The 17,736-nt window shown below is 46.3% G+C and overlaps 1 protein-coding gene across 12 annotated transcripts; it reads right to left on the bottom strand.

The window, feature by feature from the left end:
* Positions 1-6: 6 nt before the first annotated feature.
* On the bottom strand, positions 7-17,736 carry RBM14 (RNA binding motif protein 14). Of its 12 annotated transcripts, XR_008558044.1 has the most exons (4): positions 17,241-17,707; positions 10,233-10,343; positions 8,885-8,997; positions 8,035-8,117 (listed from the first exon to the last, which is right to left on the bottom strand). XR_008558044.1 is itself a non-coding variant. In XM_008146892.3 (3 exons), exons 1-3 carry the CDS (start codon positions 17,575-17,577, stop codon positions 7,910-7,912), a joined length of 2,004 nt encoding a protein of 667 aa, XP_008145114.1. In that variant the 5' UTR covers positions 17,578-17,706; the 3' UTR covers positions 7,249-7,909. The 12 variants fall into 12 exon arrangements, 10 of the variants coding, with proteins under 10 accessions (XP_054581863.1, XP_054581865.1, XP_054581867.1 ...); XM_008146892.3 differs by having other exon boundaries at positions 7,249-8,117; positions 8,885-10,343; positions 17,241-17,706; XM_054725884.1 differs by lacking the exon at positions 17,241-17,707 and adding an exon at positions 16,755-17,130 and having other exon boundaries at positions 7,249-8,117; positions 8,885-10,343.

Genomic DNA, 17,736 nt, shown 5'->3' on the forward strand with positions numbered 1-17,736 from the left:
ACCACCGATTGGCCCCTCAGTAAAGTAAAAGGCAGGCGTTTGCGCAGATCCTCTTCCTGATTGGTTGGTATGAACGCCAATTACCTGAGAGGCCGGGAAGAGGTGGAAACGTCAGTAACGCCAAGTTCTTAGGCGAAAGCCAATGAGCACCAACCTCGCGAAGCCGAAGTCACTGATTGGGTAAGAGGTTGGCTTGCGGGAGGAACTACGAACGTGGGGTATGCCCGCAGGGCTCGACCCGCCATTAGGTGAGCGAGTTAGGGCCCAGGTGTGGCCGTCTTTAGCTTCAGGGCGCCAACTTTGTTAAGCTTCATTTCGCCACTTCCTCGTGCACACCCCGACAGTATTCCACGCTATTTTGCCTTCTACTCCAAATTTCTCCCTCTAACTTCCCAAAACACCCCTTGCAGCCCGGATGTTGCCGACCAGACCTTTATGCAGACCCAAAAGTCGGTAATAACGAAGCGTTTCACTTTTAAGAAATCAACCTCCTCCTTTGACCAAGATCCATCCTGTTGCCCTGGAGTCCCGGAGCTCCCCTAAATTAAAACTATGTTCATAGGTGGTAATAAAAGGAACCTATGGTTAACCTAAACGGTTAATGGACGCAGGTTCAATTACGGGGTAATGGCCCAAAGATCGGCCTGGTTGGGGCTGCGTTACTCAGGAGACGCTGAGAAGTTAAAGAAGTCAAGTTTCCCCCGAGGAACCAGCCTCCTGGAGTCCAAGATGAAGAAGCAACTTCTGTGTCTTCGGCCATGGAAATTGAGAAAACACCCCACCCTGCCCTGAGAAAAAACTGGAGCAGAAAAGTTTTTTGTTTTTTTATTTTATTGGGTGCCATCAGCCAGAGCTGTAAGTTTAAAATCCTAGAATGGACCTTAGAGAGAAGAGCCTAATCACAACCAGCTACAAACAATACAATCAAAACATTCTTCAGAGGGTCCAGTTCCCTCGTCACATTTTCTTTCTCGTCCTCTGGCTTCTTCACATAACCCCATATTCATTGTGCAAGCAATGACCCCTCTGCAAGGCAGCTTTTAAAGAGTTAATAAGAGGGGAATGACAAATACGGGGTGGAAGAACATAAAACATGATAAAATCAGTGAATTGTTTAGGAGGAAAGGGATCATCAGGAGTGGAAATGACAACAGAACATACTACCACCCAAAGCAGTCCCCCCAAAAAGGGGTGGGGTCATAAAGAGAAAGGCAAAGCAAGGTTTTGGAAAATGGGTTTTAAAACCTGACATAAGCCCTGCCGGTGTGGTTGAGCATCGATTCCCATGCCCGGGTTGCAGGCTTGATCCCTGGTGGGGGATCGTGCAGGAGGCAGCGGATCAATGACTGTCACCATTGTTTCTCTCTCCCCCCTCCTCTCTGAAATATATATATATAACAAAAACCCTGACATGACTCCAAAATCAAATGGTGGAAAACTGGACAATCACTTATTCTAGAGTGGGAAAAGGTAAGCACCTAAAACCCCCAAACTGCAACATTCACACGTGTGGTGGTCACTAATATTGATCCATTTTCATTGTGGACTGTGATGCTGATACTGAGTAAATGCCGTATGATCAGTGAAGAAGAAAAGCAACTCCATGTTGGTCAGCTGCAAGTGTGCCCACATTGTGGAGGGGCCAGCATCAGGGGTGGTTACAAATCATCTGGACAGGGAAATATATCAGGTAAAAAAATCCTCTCAGCACCTCTCAGTTTGATCTTCCAAAATATGTGTCCCAACTGCCCTGGACATGAACTTTCTTCCAAAATCCCAAAGTATATATGAAATCAACTCTATAAAACTAGTAATCTCTCCAAGTCCGCAGGAGATTAGGAATATATTCTCAGGATCACAATTTAAGCCAGATTGTAAAACCACTGCCCAATCCCATTTCCCAAACCAAATATTTGATTTACCTTCTGAAAGGTCTCTAGGTTGTTACATGTGTTTCCTTTTCCAAGTTCTCCAACTCAGTAAACCACATTAAATCATCCCCCTACTTTTTAAATCCCATTGCAATTTGAAAACTTTCAAACTCACCCTACCCAATCTGGTTCTTGCCAGAATATCCCAATCTCTTTAACAACCAACCCCCACCCCCCGCCCCAACACACACACTCCTCACTACCACTCCCAACTATGTTCCAGCGCACTTGCCTTTTGTCCCCACCTCAGACTGTAATGCTCTTTCTCCAGGGTCTTCACTCTCCACCCATCTAAAGACATTTCCCTACTCCAACCCTACCTTGGCACTCTATCCCATGAATCCAAGTTATTTTTCCAAATACTTCAAATCCACTTGAAATCCTACTTGTTTATTCATCTTCTGCCCTCCTCTCACCTGTCTCAAGCAAATACTTGTTCTATAAAGACAGGATCTATTCTTATTCCCTATATCCAGTGATAGAATGGCATCTGACACATGGTGGGTACTCAAACTTGTTGACTAAGTTAACAAATGAATGAATGAATTTGTGTTAACTTCTTGATAACCAAAAGAAATGACTGGATTTTCAGTTAATATCAGCTTAAGATGTATACTTATTTCTAAAAACAAGCAGGTGCACCCTAGCTGGTTTAGCTCAGTGGATAGAGCATTAGACTGCGAACTGAAGGGCCCCGGGTTTGATTCCAGTCAAGGGCACATGCCGATGTTGTGGGCTCAATCCCGAGTAGGGGAGAGTTTAGGAGGCAGCACATCAATGATTTTCTCTCATCATTGATGTTTCTATTTCTCTCTCTCCCTTCTCCCTTTCTCTGAAATCAATAAAAATACATTTTAAAAATAAATAAAAACCAAGCAGGTGCCCCAAAGCCAGGAGGTAACCTATGCTACAGCTTTTCATCACCAGGATTACCAACTTGACAAATGCTGCAAACGAAGCTTTAGGCAGGAAAAGTTATAGCTCAAGTGTTTCCATAATGTTCATCTAACCAACTGTATTTTACCAAGTATTAAAGGAGCTTAATGTTTGTACCTGAAAAACGATTAAAGAATTTCTATTTTTATTTTTCCATTAAAGTTTTAACTAAAGACATCTAGTCCAAATCTTCTACCTTACCACCTCAACTATAGAAAATGGGATTGAATGGGATGTTTTAAAAGTACCTTGTCTGAAACATGTAGATGCCATTTTATTTATAATTTGCTGATCAGGTTACTAAGCCCCTAAAAAGTAAACTGACTTGTCCAAAGTCACCTAGAAACCTGGTGTTCTGTTAGAGTTAAGCATAATTATATGTTCTGGCTGCAGATCTTGATGGAATGAAAGAACCTGGAGCCTGGACTCTTGAAAGGAAAACAAGGGACAAATCCAAATTTAGGGAGGGAAACACTGGTGGTATCAGTTAAAATTCACTCAAATATGAGTAAGCAATCTGTTAATTTCATACCCTTAGGGGAAAATATCATTTATACACCTAGTAAATAACTGGCTCCTAGTCCAGAAATGAGCTACTAGTCTAATAAGAGCTCAAATTAAAAACCAGTATTCTTCAGGGAGGTTCAGAGGGAGCTCCAATCCCACTCCCAGCTACACACTCTTAGCCTCCCCTTAAGGTATTCGCAAGCCCATTACCTTTCCTCTCCATATCCAGGAGACTCTGTTCCCAAGACAATGAACACTGTTGCCCGAGAATGGAAGTGGCCCAATCTGGTGTGGTCTAGTGACCTACATCACTCCTAGGTACCTTGCGCTACAAAATCCACTGCCTTGCCCTAGCTGGTTTGGCTCAGTGGATAGAGCATTGGCCTGTGGACTAAAGGGTCCCAGGTTCGATTTTGGCCAAAGGCACATGCCCGGGTTGAGGACTAGATCCCCACAGTAGGGGGTGTGCAGGAGGCAGCTGATCAATGATTCTCTCTCATCATTAAAGTTTCTATCACTCTCTCTCCCTTCCTCTGTGAAATCAATAAAAATAAATCCACTGCCTTCACTGTTACTCAATATATTGCACAACTACATCCAAATTCCTTTGCTCAGCTGTGTGCTCCACTATAGGCCATCCCAACTCCCTAGAATGTTCTAACTCATTTCTATGAGATGGATAGCACATAATGAGCAGTGACTATATAGGAGGACCTAGACTTGTGACATGTTCTCATTTGATCCTTCCAACAGTAGTATTATCCTAATGTTTACAAGTCCTGGATGGTTCAACTCCTTGATCCACTACTTTCTAACCATATGATCTTAAGAAAAGTTACTTAACTAGAGCCTCAACTTATCCATTTATAAAACAGGTTTAGGAATATCTAATGCATTTGGGTTGCAATTAAGTTAATATATGAAAAGCCCATGCTTCAATAAATGTTAGCTATTATCCCCATTTTATAGATGAAAAAACTGAGGTAGAGTTCCTGACATGTTCAAGATCACACAGCTAAGTGGTAGAACCAGGATTCAAACTCAGGAAAATTAATTTTAGAGCCAACACCCCTTAGTCATTCTCTCGGTGCCAAGTTAGTTTTCAAATCAAATCCTAACTCCAGAAAGTTTTCTCTAATAACTGACTGCCCCATCTTCTCCTTCTTAACTTATCACTCCCTTAGCATTGCTTATTACTGGAACTAGCTCATTAAAGTAGATCTTGCTTCCCTCGGACTATAAATTCCTCAAGGTCAGTCCAAGGGCTCAGTTACCTAAATACTGTATTTCCAGCATGACAGACACAGTATTTCAAATGACTTAGAGCTAGACGTAAAGAACTAAGTCATTTAAGAATTCTTTTTTCCAGGAACTCCAGATTCTACTTTTATGACGTTTTTATTTTTTAACCTTTACTGTTTTTTTTAGAGACATAGATTTTTTGTTCCACTTATGTATGCATTCATTGGTTGACTCTTGTATGTGTCCTGATAAGGGATCAAACCCACATTGGGATGACGCACTAACCAACTGAGCTATCCGACCAGGGCTCCTTTATGACCTATAGAATTTGGGTGAATTTACATTTTCCACCTGCCACCCATCTTATCTTCTCTATTACCCACATTAAGTAGCATATCAGTCCATAAATCTAGGACATTTATTTTCATTATAACTTCAGCCATCCCACATTAGTCAGCTTACTTGGCTTAATAGAACAATATGACCAGAGAACCAACAGTCTGTGTATGGACTTCCACGTAGCTTAACTGATAGGCATGACTAGAAAGGTTGCCTACCCATAGGGATATCACATGACCATCCAGTGATAATCCCATTATCTCCAGTAACAGGGGTGGGACCCCAGGTCTACCCCAGACAGAATTCCAAACAAGGTCCAAACCTCAAAAAGCAGGTTGATGAGGCTGGAAGCCTCTACGTGGTCTTGTTCCAGGCATAAATGAACTAAAACTTCTCCAAGTTGTAGAGGTGATAGATACAAAAGTGCAAAGATCTGAAGGATGTTGGGAGCCCATATTCCCTACCCCTCTTCCCAAAACACAAATGTCTGTCCTCCTATTCACTCAACCCAACCATCTCCAAGTTATAGGACCCTGAAAATCAGAAATCCACAAAAAGCAAAGCATGAATGGGCAATAGGGTGAACACAGGTGGCATAATTTAAGAGGAGAGAGAATTTTAAAACAATCTGCAAGAAAGAGGAAAGTGACAAATAATTGTAGCTCCTTCTGGCTTAAACAATGAGAAGCCTCGGGGCTGAGGCAGCAAGGGCATCAGCACTAAAGATGACAGGCAGAGTGATCATCTAGGCCAGGTCAACCTGAGGAATTTGGGCTAACAATACAGAACATCAACACTGGCCCCAAGAGCACATTAAGCAGCTTTTCATAGGAACCCTCACTGGAGAAAGGAAGACAGAAAGCCACATTGACAAACATTACAAATACACAGGCCACAATCACAGCCCTATAATCAATCAACTCTCCATTTTCCAGGGTAACAACCAGAGCTAAGCTTGTTAGCTAAACCCTCAGATCACCCACCCTCAGTGCACAAAAGTGAGAAGAAAACTAGCAACCTGCCCCCCACCCCAGTCCTGCAAAGAAATTAAAAGGAGCAGCGAAGCACCTGAAGGCAAAGCAGTGAGCAGGAAAAAAAAAAAAAAAAAGAGTTATGGTCCCAGTACCCCGAGATTACCCTAGTAAGCATCCACAAGAGCTCATGGTTATAAAGATCATCCATTTGCTTTTGCCCATGGGCAGAGGGAAGAGAACATCTGGGGAAAACTACTCTGTCACAGGCAAATTCACAAGAAGCCAGTGAAGAAGGCATAAGAGAACCCACCTGAACTCCACTTGATATACACACCTCCCCAAAATTGCCTTACCCAAAGGAACACCAGTAGGTTGTCCTGTTATCACCCTATCCAACCATTCTTCTTCCAATCATCCATCATTAAACATGAGCCTCCCATCTTATCCCTGGCTGGAATCCCCTAGTTTTTAGCCAGGTCCTCTCAACTTCCAGCACTTGAGTAAAGTATAGAAATGGTCTTTAATTCCAGCATCCCTACTTGGTTATGTTTGCACCTCAACCCATTCCCAGAGTCTGTCTGTCATGACAGCTTCAAATATAAACCCAGCAAGTAAACATCTGGAAACCCTGGTAAATGGAGATAGGCAAGGTGAGTCTCAGGTGACCATGATGATAGGGGGTGGGCAGGACGCAGGAAGGACACGCCATGGTGATGTTCAACAGGCAAAATACCAGGTCTGTGACCAGAATCTCTCGTACCTTCTTCCAAGTGTCCCTCCTTTCTCCAACCACAGGGCAGTATCAGACAGCAACATTACCCCCACCCCACTACTGGCTCCCTTCCATTCCCAGTCCCAGGAGTCACTTGAGCCCACGGCCTGAAGGATCCACTAGTCTCATAAGCACCAAAGCAGCCCCTTTCCCCACTTCTCACTTGAGAAGCCAAACCCCAGAACCACCCTGCTGCAGCACAGGTTGTTTCTCAACTGGAAACAAGTCAAGGAAAATGGTCAAGCACAGCAGAGAAAAATGGGCAACACATTTTCTGCATTGGGGTGTGATTAAATCAAGTTGAGGGCTGAAGAAGCCTAAGCAAGTTGGTCTGAACAATCCATCCTTAAGGATGGCAGACTAGCAGGACGACAGACTAAGAGCTAAATCCCTCCGGGCAGAAGAGAAATCTTTCTAATTTCCATGTCAAATCCCCTTCCTCATCTGCCCTGGGTTCTGTGGCTGCCTTCCCTTTGGCCATCATGTCTTCCTGGATGTCAAACTGGCTCCTCTGAAACTGAGTGCAATCAAGACAATGACAACCAGGTTTCCAAACTGCAAATTGCCCCAAGTTTTATTTGTAGTCCATACAAAAGGGAAAAAAAATTAAGTTTTTCTAACACCACCTACTTGGGGAGATAGGGAAGTGGGACTGTGCGGCTCAGCATCAGCTAGAACATCAGGAGTCGGTAGGAATTTGGACATAAACCAACTGACTATCCCAGCAGGAACTCAGTCTCAACACAGTCTAGAGGGACAGACAGGGTCCCCTGGACTGCTGGCACAGCTTGGCGTATAGGAAATGGTTAGGCTAACCCTTTCCTGGCCTCCCTCATATCTAAAAAGAAAAAGGCGCCGCGACCTCAGCTGCAGGTTGATTCCCCATCCAGACAACCTTAAATATCGCGCACAAAAATAAAAGGGAGCCAGGAAAAAATAAAAACATAAAAGAAACTCCCATCCTGGGTAGATGGGAGGCAGGGGAAACCGCAGATCTAGAGCCAGTAGCAAGATTTGCTGCTGAGGCGAAGGAACAAAGTAGGTTACTACCAAACACTCAAAAGGATCATCTCCTGGGGAAGGCCCACATGGTAGAGGGGATGAAAAACCACAAATGGGAGAGGTATGGGCCAGTGGTTTTAACCCGGGTCTGCACCCTACCCCACTTCTCTCCTTCCCTCCCAGTAATGCCCCATCCCAGGACGGCCCTACATGCGGCGCTGGTAGCCAGAGTGCATTTGAGCTGCCCGCAGGTAATCATTATAGGAGCCCGAATAGCGTGCGTAATCGGAATGAGCATCGGGCAGGCGACGGTAATCCAGCGAGGACTTTGTCGGCGAGCGGCGGAACGAAAGCTGCGACTCTGATAAACGGCGGTAATCAGAGAGCTCGGCTAAACGCCGGTCGGAACCATACCTAGTCGAGAGAAGAAGACAGTTGGTGAATGAGACAATTGAGGGGAGGGCTCCAGGTGGGCATGGGGGAGATGCCAATGGGGATAGGGAGGGTGTGATCACACTGGTTTCCAACAAGAATTTGTCAGAAGGCTCATCACCCTATCCAGGGCAAGAAATCAAGCCTGGTTCAACTCAGTGGGAAACCAAGCCCGCCACTGAAGCCCTCCCTTCTGAACTGGCCAAGGTGCATTTTGGTCTATATCCCAAACCACAAACTATCCCCACCCTTGGGTCCTGTACAGAAAGACCGTGGTTGTTTACCAACAGAACGGCGGACGAAAGCAAGGTCCCCTACTTCCCACAGAGTGGACGCACCTCATACACCTTGCCTTCAGCCAATGAGTGCCAAAGGGACTCCTCTTTCAAACCTACCCCCACCAAAGCCAGGACAACCACATAACAGGCTTAAGGATCCTCCAGACGGTGGGAAAGGCTGTAGGCCACAGTCCTGCAGGCCGTAGCTCCAATGGCAGCTGGGGCTAGCCTAGACATGTGACACTTTTCCCAGCCTGACTAGCTGGTACCACCCCAGGCTGAGCACTAGGCTCCACCTGAACCTTGGTGACCAGGAAAGTTCACACACATCATCCCCTTCAGCCTTTGGACATCCCACGGGAATAGACAAGATCAAGGGAGGGACCGATGGCTCCAGTTTCCCTCCCATGCCAACCTCAGCCCCTTGACCTAAGCCCCAGCTGGGGGCAGAGGCAGGGGGGCATACAGTACCTTTTCGACATGGCGACAGCCTTTTTGTAGGGATCGTCGTAGCTGGCCCGGGGTGGGGAGAGGCGGGTACGCTCATAGGGCGGCGGGGTGCTGTTGGCGTTGGCAACGGCCCCCTGGGACATGGATAAGTAGGCTGCAGACGGCTGGCCTGCCCCATCATAGGCATTGCCTGGCTGGCCACGGTAGGAGGCAGCAGCCTGGGGATGCTGCTGGGCAGCATAAGAAGCAGCCAATGAGGCTGATGACTGAGTGCGGTAAGGACCTGCCAGGGTGGCAGAAGGCTGGGCCCCGTATGCAGCTGCAGCACCATAGGAGCCAGTGGCCGCAGCAGCTGACTGAGCCCCATAGGAGCCTGATAGGCCCATTGATGCTTGAGCCCCATAACTATTCAGTTGTGTCTGAACAACTGGCTGGGCCCCATAGGATCCAGCCATTGGGGTAGCGGCTTGTGCAGCGTAGGCAGCTGGCTGGCTGGCATAGGCAGCAGCTGTACCTGGCTGTGCCACGTAGGCAGCAGGCTGGGAAGAGTAGGAAGCAGCCTGTTGTGCAGCATATGGGGCAGACTGTGCATTATAAGAGGCTGAGGCCTGGGCATTGTAAGAAGCTGCCTGGGCCCCATAAGCCAGTGAGGAGGCTGCAGACTGGGCCCCATAGGAGGCTGCCTGGGCCCCGTAGGAGCCTAGGGAGGAAGCTGCTCCCTGGGTGTTGTAGGAGGAGGCAGCCGCACGAACCCCATAGGAAGAGGCAGCCTGTGCGCCATAAGAGGATGGCTGGTTAGCATAGGAGGCCAGGGAGGAGCCCTGCGCCCCATAGGAGTTGAGTGAGGAAGCTGCAGCTGCCTGACCCCCATAGGAGGAAAGGGCCGAGGGCTGGGCTCCACCATATGGGCCAAGCGAGGAAGCTGCAGCAGATTGGGAGCTAGGGCTGGCCAACTGGCCCCTGTATGGGGCCCCAAGGGAGACAGAGGGCTGAGCGCGGTAAGAGGCTGCCTGGGCTGTCATGGGCTGAGTCCGATAGCCGACACCCAAAGAGGCAGAAGGCTGAGCCCTGTAGGCAGCTCCCAGTGACACTGAGGGCTGGGCCCTGTAGGTGGCTGGCTGGGCCGTCAGAGGAGCCACATAGGAGGCTCGGGGAGGTGAACGGCGCAGGGGGCTGCGGTCGCGACCAAAGAAGGGTGGTGTGGGCTGACGGGCTTGCCCATCAAAGCCACCAGTGCTGTTGCCAAAAGCCTGCTGGTAGTCGAAGGTGGCAGAGAAGCCACCAGCTCCAGGGAATGCCGTATCCCCAGCCCCTGGTTTCTTGGTCTTGTCCCCAGACTGGATAGCCAGGCCAGGCCCCTTCTTCTGACCCTTGGTTGAGAGTTCCACGTTGATGCGCTTGCCCTTCACTTCTTTGCCGTTGAGCTGCGCGATGGCGGCTTTGGCATCTGCTTCCTTCTCCATGTGAACAAACGCGTAGTCTGATAAAGCAGCAGACAGAGGGTTAGCAATTAGGGAGGCAGGGCATGCTACCCAGTGGGCCCCAAATTGGACACAGCAACAGCACCCAGCTGTTGCCAACTATCTCCAGGCCTCCAAACCCTCCTCTCCAGGAGTTAGGTCATAAAATGTGACTCCCATATACAAAGCTTCTGACTGTCCCAAGCAGCCACCTTTGCCTTTGGCCTTCTCCCCATTCTTCCCTTTCCCCTGCCACCTCACCCAACTTCCTGGTGAGAGAAGAAAGAGCAAAGATGAACTGCAACACAGGATAAAAATCTTCACAGCTCCTGTAAGTATAAACCAAAACGCAAAAACGCAAAAGGGTGCCTGGACCACTCAATTATTCAGTATTCTCTAACCCAAGGTCACCAAACACTACAGCTCACCTTTGAGGCTTAATACTCAAACAATGGAAATGACTACTATGTCTTGACATGATTCATGTCTCAGCCTAGGGTCCAATTAAGGCAAAAGAGCTAGACTGCAATGCACAGTGCATGAAATTCTAATATGATCTCCCCTTTTCCCAAAGTACTTCCCAGTTTCCAAAGCACTTTCGTGCACAGGACCTCACGACAATCCTGTGAGGTAGGCAGGACAAAGGATCATTTACCCCATTTTACAGGTGAGAATTTATATGGCTGACCCCAAATCAAAATGTGTTAGAGCCATGAACAGAATCCCAACTTTCCATACCAGTCACTACACAGAGTCTATTCCTAAGAAGTCAATGAATAAGGCAGGACTGTATAATAATATGACTAGAAAGGGGAGAAGCTGGACCCCATGTAAATCAACAAGGTGTGGGAATGCAAACCAAGCCTCCTGGCTGAGTTCAGGCCCAAGTCTCCTCCGTTCACAGGAAAGACTTGGTTCTCAGCTTTAAGGCAAAAAGCTGCAATTACTACAGCAAGCAGGCTCTGCTAAACAAATTACCCTTGAGGTCCTCATTCAGGATCTGAGTGAGCTGTGGTGGGATAGGCTCTAAAATAGGACGTTGATTTTGCTTGGCTGGTGCGGCCCAGTGGTTGAGTGTTGACCTATGAACCAGGTTCAATTATGGGCTTGATCGCCAGTGTAGGGTGTGCAGGAGGCAGCTGATCAATGATTATCTATTACTGATGTTTCTCTCTCCTTATCCCTTCCTTTCTGAAATCAATACCAATTTTTTTTTTTAAATCGGATGTTGACCTCAAAGACCCATGTATCTACCACATAGAAAGAAAATTTTAGGAGAGGAAGGAGTGGGAAGAAATTCTTTATCATATTCAAACTCACAAACCATAGTAGTGTAAGCAGGATATGAAGAACAGTGATAAGATCATGCTTGTGGGAAATAAAGCCATGCAGTTAACATCTGGACCTATGGCTACTTTAAGATACAGTCCAAGTACCAGGAGCCCATCCCTCTCATATCAGTTTAGGAAATGGAGAACTACCTGGATGAAATTACTAAAGTTCCATTCTTAAAGATAAGAATTATTTTTAATGGCCGTAAATAAGTGTCCTAATTTCTAGAAACTTTCATACTGGGATGCCCTCTCTTGCTGCCTCTATAGAGCAAGTCATTTCCCTAAATCTAACGCAATACCACCAACCGACTCACATACAAATGAGAATAAAATTTAATCAACAGGTGCAAGTCAGAATTATGGTATTGCACAAGGAATCCTGGGCTAGGACCTAAAAGTCTTTAGTTACAGTCCCAAATATCACTGACTTCCTATAAGCTCTTAAAGGACTTATATATTATTTCTCTGACTAATCTGTCCTATCTACCTCAGAATTAGGAGATTCAAATGAGAAGATAAGCCCAGCCAGTAAAGCTCAGTGATTGAGCATTGACCAATGAACCAAGAGGTCACCAGTTGATTCCTGGTCAGGGCACATGCCTGCGTTGCAGGCTCGATCCCCAGTAAGGGACATGCAAGAGACAGCAAATCGATGGTTCTCTCTCATCAATGTTTCTCTCTATATATCCCTCTCCCTTCCTCTCTCTCAAATCAATTTAAAAAGAGAGAGAGAAGATACAAGCGCCTTGTAAAGTAAAAATAACTACATGATAAAGGATTATGATAATTCAATCCTAGGAATAACTACAGTCTTATTTCCCTACAGAATATTATCTTCCATCTCTAATAAAACACAAGAGACACAATGCCACCTGTACGTGTAAACTTGGAACTGGCCAGAGATGATAAAAGTACAAATTGAACTATCACACTCTCAGTCTTCACACCCCCATGGCCAGAACCTGATTCCTTGAAAAGCAAAATTCTTCCTTTCCAAACCTGATCGGTGGCTCAGTTGGTTGGAGCATCATCCCATACACCAAAAGGCTGCTGGTTTGATTCCGTCAGGGCACATACCTAGGTCGTGATTTGGATCCCCAGCCACCGCGCGTAGGGGAAGTAGCCGAGATGTTTCTTTCTTCCTGTGTCTATCTGTCTCTCTCTCTCATCAATAAACATATATTTTTAAAAAGTATTCCTTTTGGCCTAGCCAGAGGACACCACCAGAATTGTCCTCTGATCTCTCACCTCCACTTTGGGTAGAGTGAGCAAAAAATAGATGCTGGTGGTTGGAAATCTCTTTAAAAGCAGAGAATGAGCTGACCCTCATGAGAATACAACTGGAGAATACAACGGCAAGCAGAAAGCAGGAGCTTGTAAGGCAGATTAAGGAGAATGGGGGAAAAACCTCCCAGCACTGTGAGGGAATAGTAAAGAACCATACTATATTCCAGGCTAACCTGAGACTAGAATGAGCTAGGGAAATAAACACCCAACAAAAAAGTTTCAATGGGTTTACAAGAACAACAGAACTGTCTACTCCCTACTTAGTCAGGTTTTCTTAAGAGACCAAGTTGTGAAATTTGAAAATTGAGCTTTCACATGTACAATTCCATTGACCGCCCACCAGAGCTATACAACTCATTTTTTAAAGCCATCAGATACAATTATAACCAGTTTATATCAGAAATTTCCTAAGCCTGATATTGGAGGGAATAGGTTGTCCAAATGACTCAATCATATCAGGCTAACCAATCCTATCAGTGAACAGCCAAGCATAGACCTAACCCTATCAAAGATTCCGGGAACCCAACTACTCCTAGGACAAGAAAGAAAAAACAGAGACCTAGAGAACTCCAAAGACCCATCTAACCTAGAGAGCTAGTTCAAGGAACAGTGACCTATGAAGGAAACACACTGCATTTAAAGGGAATAGCGCCGAAACCGGTTTGGCTCAGTGGATAGAGCGTCGGCCTGCGGACTGAAAGGTCCCAGGTTCGATTCCGGTCAAGGGCATGTACCTTGGTTGCGGGCACATCCCCAGTAGGGGGTGTGCAGGAGGCAGCTGATCGATGTTTCTCTCTCATCGATGTTTCTAACTCTCTAGCCCTCTCTCTTCCTCTCTGTAAAAAATCAATAAAATATATTTAAAAAAAAATAAATAAATAAAAAATAAAAATAAAAAATAAAGGGAATAGCAAGCAATGTTTTAGAGAGCTCTCCTGATTATCTGGTGGCATTACAATTCTCCTAGTACCAAGTTAACAGAAGTAGGGGGTGTGCAGGAGGCAGCTGATCGATGTTTCTCTCTCATCGATGTTTCTAACTCTCTAGCCCTCTCTCTTCCTCTCTGTAAAAAATCAATAAAATATATTTTTAAAAAAATAAATAAATAAAAAATAAAAATAAAAAATAAAGGGAATAGCAAGCAATGTTTTAGAGAGCTCTCCTGATTATCTGGTGGCATTACAATTCTCCTAGTACCAAGTTAACAGAATCCAGAAAAATGAGCGTTCTTATCCTAAGAGTAAAAATCTCTAACTTGAAACTACAGAGCTATGTATATAAATTTTTCAAAACCGACGGATGTATATAAATAAACATCGCAGCTGATCGATGTTTCTCTCTCATCGATGTTTCTAACTCTCTAGCCCTCTCTCTTCCTCTCTGTAAAAAATCAATAAAATATATTTAAAAAAAATAAATAAATAAAAAATAAAAATAAAAAATAAAGGGAATAGCAAGCAATGTTTTAGAGAGCTCTCCTGATTATCTGGTGGCATTACAATTCTCCTAGTACCAAGTTAACAGAAGTAGGGGGTGTGCAGGAGGCAGCTGATCGATGTTTCTCTCTCATCGATGTTTCTAACTCTCTAGCCCTCTCTCTTCCTCTCTGTAAAAAATCAATAAAATATATTTTTAAAAAAATAAATAAATAAAAAATAAAAATAAAAAATAAAGGGAATAGCAAGCAATGTTTTAGAGAGCTCTCCTGATTATCTGGTGGCATTACAATTCTCCTAGTACCAAGTTAACAGAATCCAGAAAAATGAGCGTTCTTATCCTAAGAGTAAAAATCTCTAACTTGAAACTACAGAGCTATGTATAGGAGAAAAGAATGCACACACACAAAAAGGGATAGGAAACAGTTTCCTCTCCTGCCTTTTAGACCTCCCTGAAGTCTAAATGGTTCCTAGCTGTCAGGGACTGATTCTCTTTCTTCATCCTTCTACACCCAATAGAAGATAGCTGTGGAAAGTGGTTGTAATCCACTGTTGCTAGAGATTTTTACTCTACAAATCAAATCGTATCTAAGGTCCTGGGTAACCAAGCAACTGTTTTTCCCCCTATAAAATAAAACAGAACTGGTTGTCCTGTGCTATGCCAAGTTTCTTGTGCTTTTCCAAGGTCTGACAGCCAACATAAGATTCAATAAAATGCCCATTCCCAGCCCAAGAAATAAGCTATTTATAGAGCCAGAGCTAGTTTTTTCTACATTCCCAACTTAAAACTTCACTTTCCTTCATCCCAAAGGCATAGAAAGGCATCAGTGAAGTATATCATGCTAAAATCTTTCCCATAGTCCCTTATATCAATGTCTATCAGGAGGTGTTACATATCTGCATAACTACAAAGAACAGCTGACTACCACTCCCTGAGGAAATCAAGGCATTTCTGTTAATCAAATGTTTACAAAGGGACAAGACGCACAAAACTTTCATTCTAAAGCCAAGAGTTCTAAAAACCGCATGGTTTACATTTCACCCTGCCTTCCACTGCCACTTAAGTGTCTGTCCAAGCAAATTTTCTACTTTCTCTACCACCTGAAAGCAAGCATCTTGACCAATGAGTCCCATGGAAACTGCCCCTGAAGATGCCAGTTTCTAGACTCCAATCTCGTAGCCATCCTGCCTAACAACCACACAAAAATAAAATAAAATAGGTCAATTAAACACAGAATTCTCATAATGAGCCACACATACTCCCATCCATTTCCCGGCCAGGTGCCCAATCTGAGGCCCTTCCTCCTCTTTCACTCTACACAAAAGCAAAAATCCATGCACCGTTCAGCCTGCCTCAGAGCACCCAGCAGGAAAGCCTGAATCCGGATAGTCGTGGACTTGCATAACCTGAGTTGAGGAAAATAGAATGTAGTATTAATGCAGAACAAATAACTGACCCTAGGAGTGGAGACGACAATCCTTTACATTTCCCAGTTACAGAAAGGACAAGGGATGGCCCAAAAGATGTGCCTCTCCAGGACAGCAAATAAAGTATCTTAGTGGAAATGAATAAGCACCTGCACCCACATTTCTTCCCTATCCTCAAAATTTCTCACACAGGGTTATGAGCACGTATGAATTCAACACCAGGAGCGGGGCATCAGATACTCCCAGGTCGCATCCTCAAAGATAGCAGGGCAAAGTTAACTCTGATCTGTTCCCAAGTGGAGCAGAGACTAGCCACATACACAAGGGCTGTCCCACCAAACCCTGCCAACATAAAATAAAAAGAGCTTAGGGAATAAGAACCCACACTCTGATTTTTAAAAAATCAACTAGCTTCCAAAATGGAGGTCGGGCCTAAACTATGGTGATACATTTTTCTCAAAGTTTAAAAGGCAAACTCAGGGATCTGCCCTGAGGATTAGACTAGTCGAGCAAAGTCAACTAGTAAGTAAATATGTTTAGCCAACGTTTAAGGAAGACCTCTCACAGGCCCCTTCCCATGTTTTCCCTCAGCCACCGAGTATGTCCCCATGCAAAATCACCAAGCTTATAGAAGAATGATACTGCCCTGGGGCACAGGTTTGGCAAATTAGTCTACGGAGAAGGGGCCTTCATAAAATAAGCTTCCTTCCACATTCGAAAAGTCGGGATTTCCAGTATATAGATGTAAAATCGAGTCCAAAGGGGGAAAAAAACTAATTTGAGGGTGCTGGAAAGCGCAGAGTTGCCACGCCTAACCCACCTAACAATACTGAAAGGCCAAAGTGGTTAGCAAGGGGCCCCCCACGAGTAGCTATACCCATAAGAACCCCATGCCACAAAATACTAAACAGATCCCAGCCCAAGAAACGTCAAAGGGCCCCGTTACCTTCCGCTCGAGAGCATTCACCAGGAGGGTACACGAGGGTGGTCTTGGGGCGCCAGCCCCCACCTTTTCCCTCTTCCCACGCTCTGACCGACGTCTGGGGAAGTGGAGCGATCTTCCCCGATCCGTGATCCGGCTTGTGCCCGTCACTTCCCAATTTCCGCTCGGTGCCAGGCCCAGAAGAACAGTGGAAGGCGCGCCCCCGGTACACTAGCAAGTCTCTCAGGCGCGTCCCCAGCCCCGTAGCTCGGCCATTGGCCGCGGCTCCCACCCAGAGCCGCTTCCTCCCGTTTTGTGAATGGTGCCTAGGCCGCAGGGGAGGAGGTTGATTCTACCCATCGCGCCCCCAACAACTCCGGCCTCGCTCCCGCGGACTCTTCCCCCCTGCCCCCCCACCCCCCCGCGCAGTGACCGACCCCCGGGAAAGGGGCGTGGCTAACAAGCAGCGTGCCCCGCGCGCGCCCGCCCCCAAGCGCGCCTCCGCGTTACCTTTCACCACGTCACACTCGATGACGCGTCCGCGGCGCTCAAAAAGGCTACGCAATTCCTGACTCGTGCATGCAGCCGACACATTGCCCACGAAAATCTTCCAAGTGTTAAGAGGCCGTGGGCGCGACATCTCCACCACGAGCGCGCGCCCAGGCCGCAGCTCGTGGCCATGCAGGGCCTCGATGGCGCGCAGCGCGCCCGCGTTCTCGCGCATGTGCACGAAGGCGAACTGTTTCATGACGGCGCAGCTCATGACTGTGCCGTAGGGCGCGAAGAGGGCTGCCAGCTCCTCCGGCGTCGTATCCGCTCCATCGACGTTTCCCACGAATATCTTCATTTTGCCGCCGCAGCCGCCTTCCCGGAGAGCCGGGACCTCTCCGCAAGCGACAAGCGAAACGTCTGGCCACCCGGCAGTCCTCCCAGGAATGGCTGGCGACTGAGAACCCCGCCGCGCAGGCGCTCTAATACAGCCAATCAGGGCTCCCATTCCGCGCGT

Source organism: Eptesicus fuscus, chromosome 13 (assembly GCF_027574615.1).
Source record: "Eptesicus fuscus isolate TK198812 chromosome 13, DD_ASM_mEF_20220401, whole genome shotgun sequence".
Classification (NCBI taxonomy): domain Eukaryota; kingdom Metazoa; phylum Chordata; class Mammalia; order Chiroptera; family Vespertilionidae; genus Eptesicus; species Eptesicus fuscus.

Bases quoted from the DNA above. Each gene is read 5' to 3' on its own strand.
- RBM14 (XM_008146892.3), bottom strand. From the start codon at position 17,577: ATGAAGATATTCGTGGGAAACGTCGATGGAGCGGATACGACGCCGGAG. The intron at 10,344-17,240 runs GTAACGCGGAGG...CTGCTTTATCAG, and splicing joins CGAGTGTGACGTGGTGAAAG to ACTACGCGTTTGTTCACATG. The intron at 8,118-8,884 runs GTACTGTATGCC...TCTCTCGACTAG, and splicing joins GCTGTCGCCATGTCGAAAAG to GTATGGTTCCGACCGGCGTT.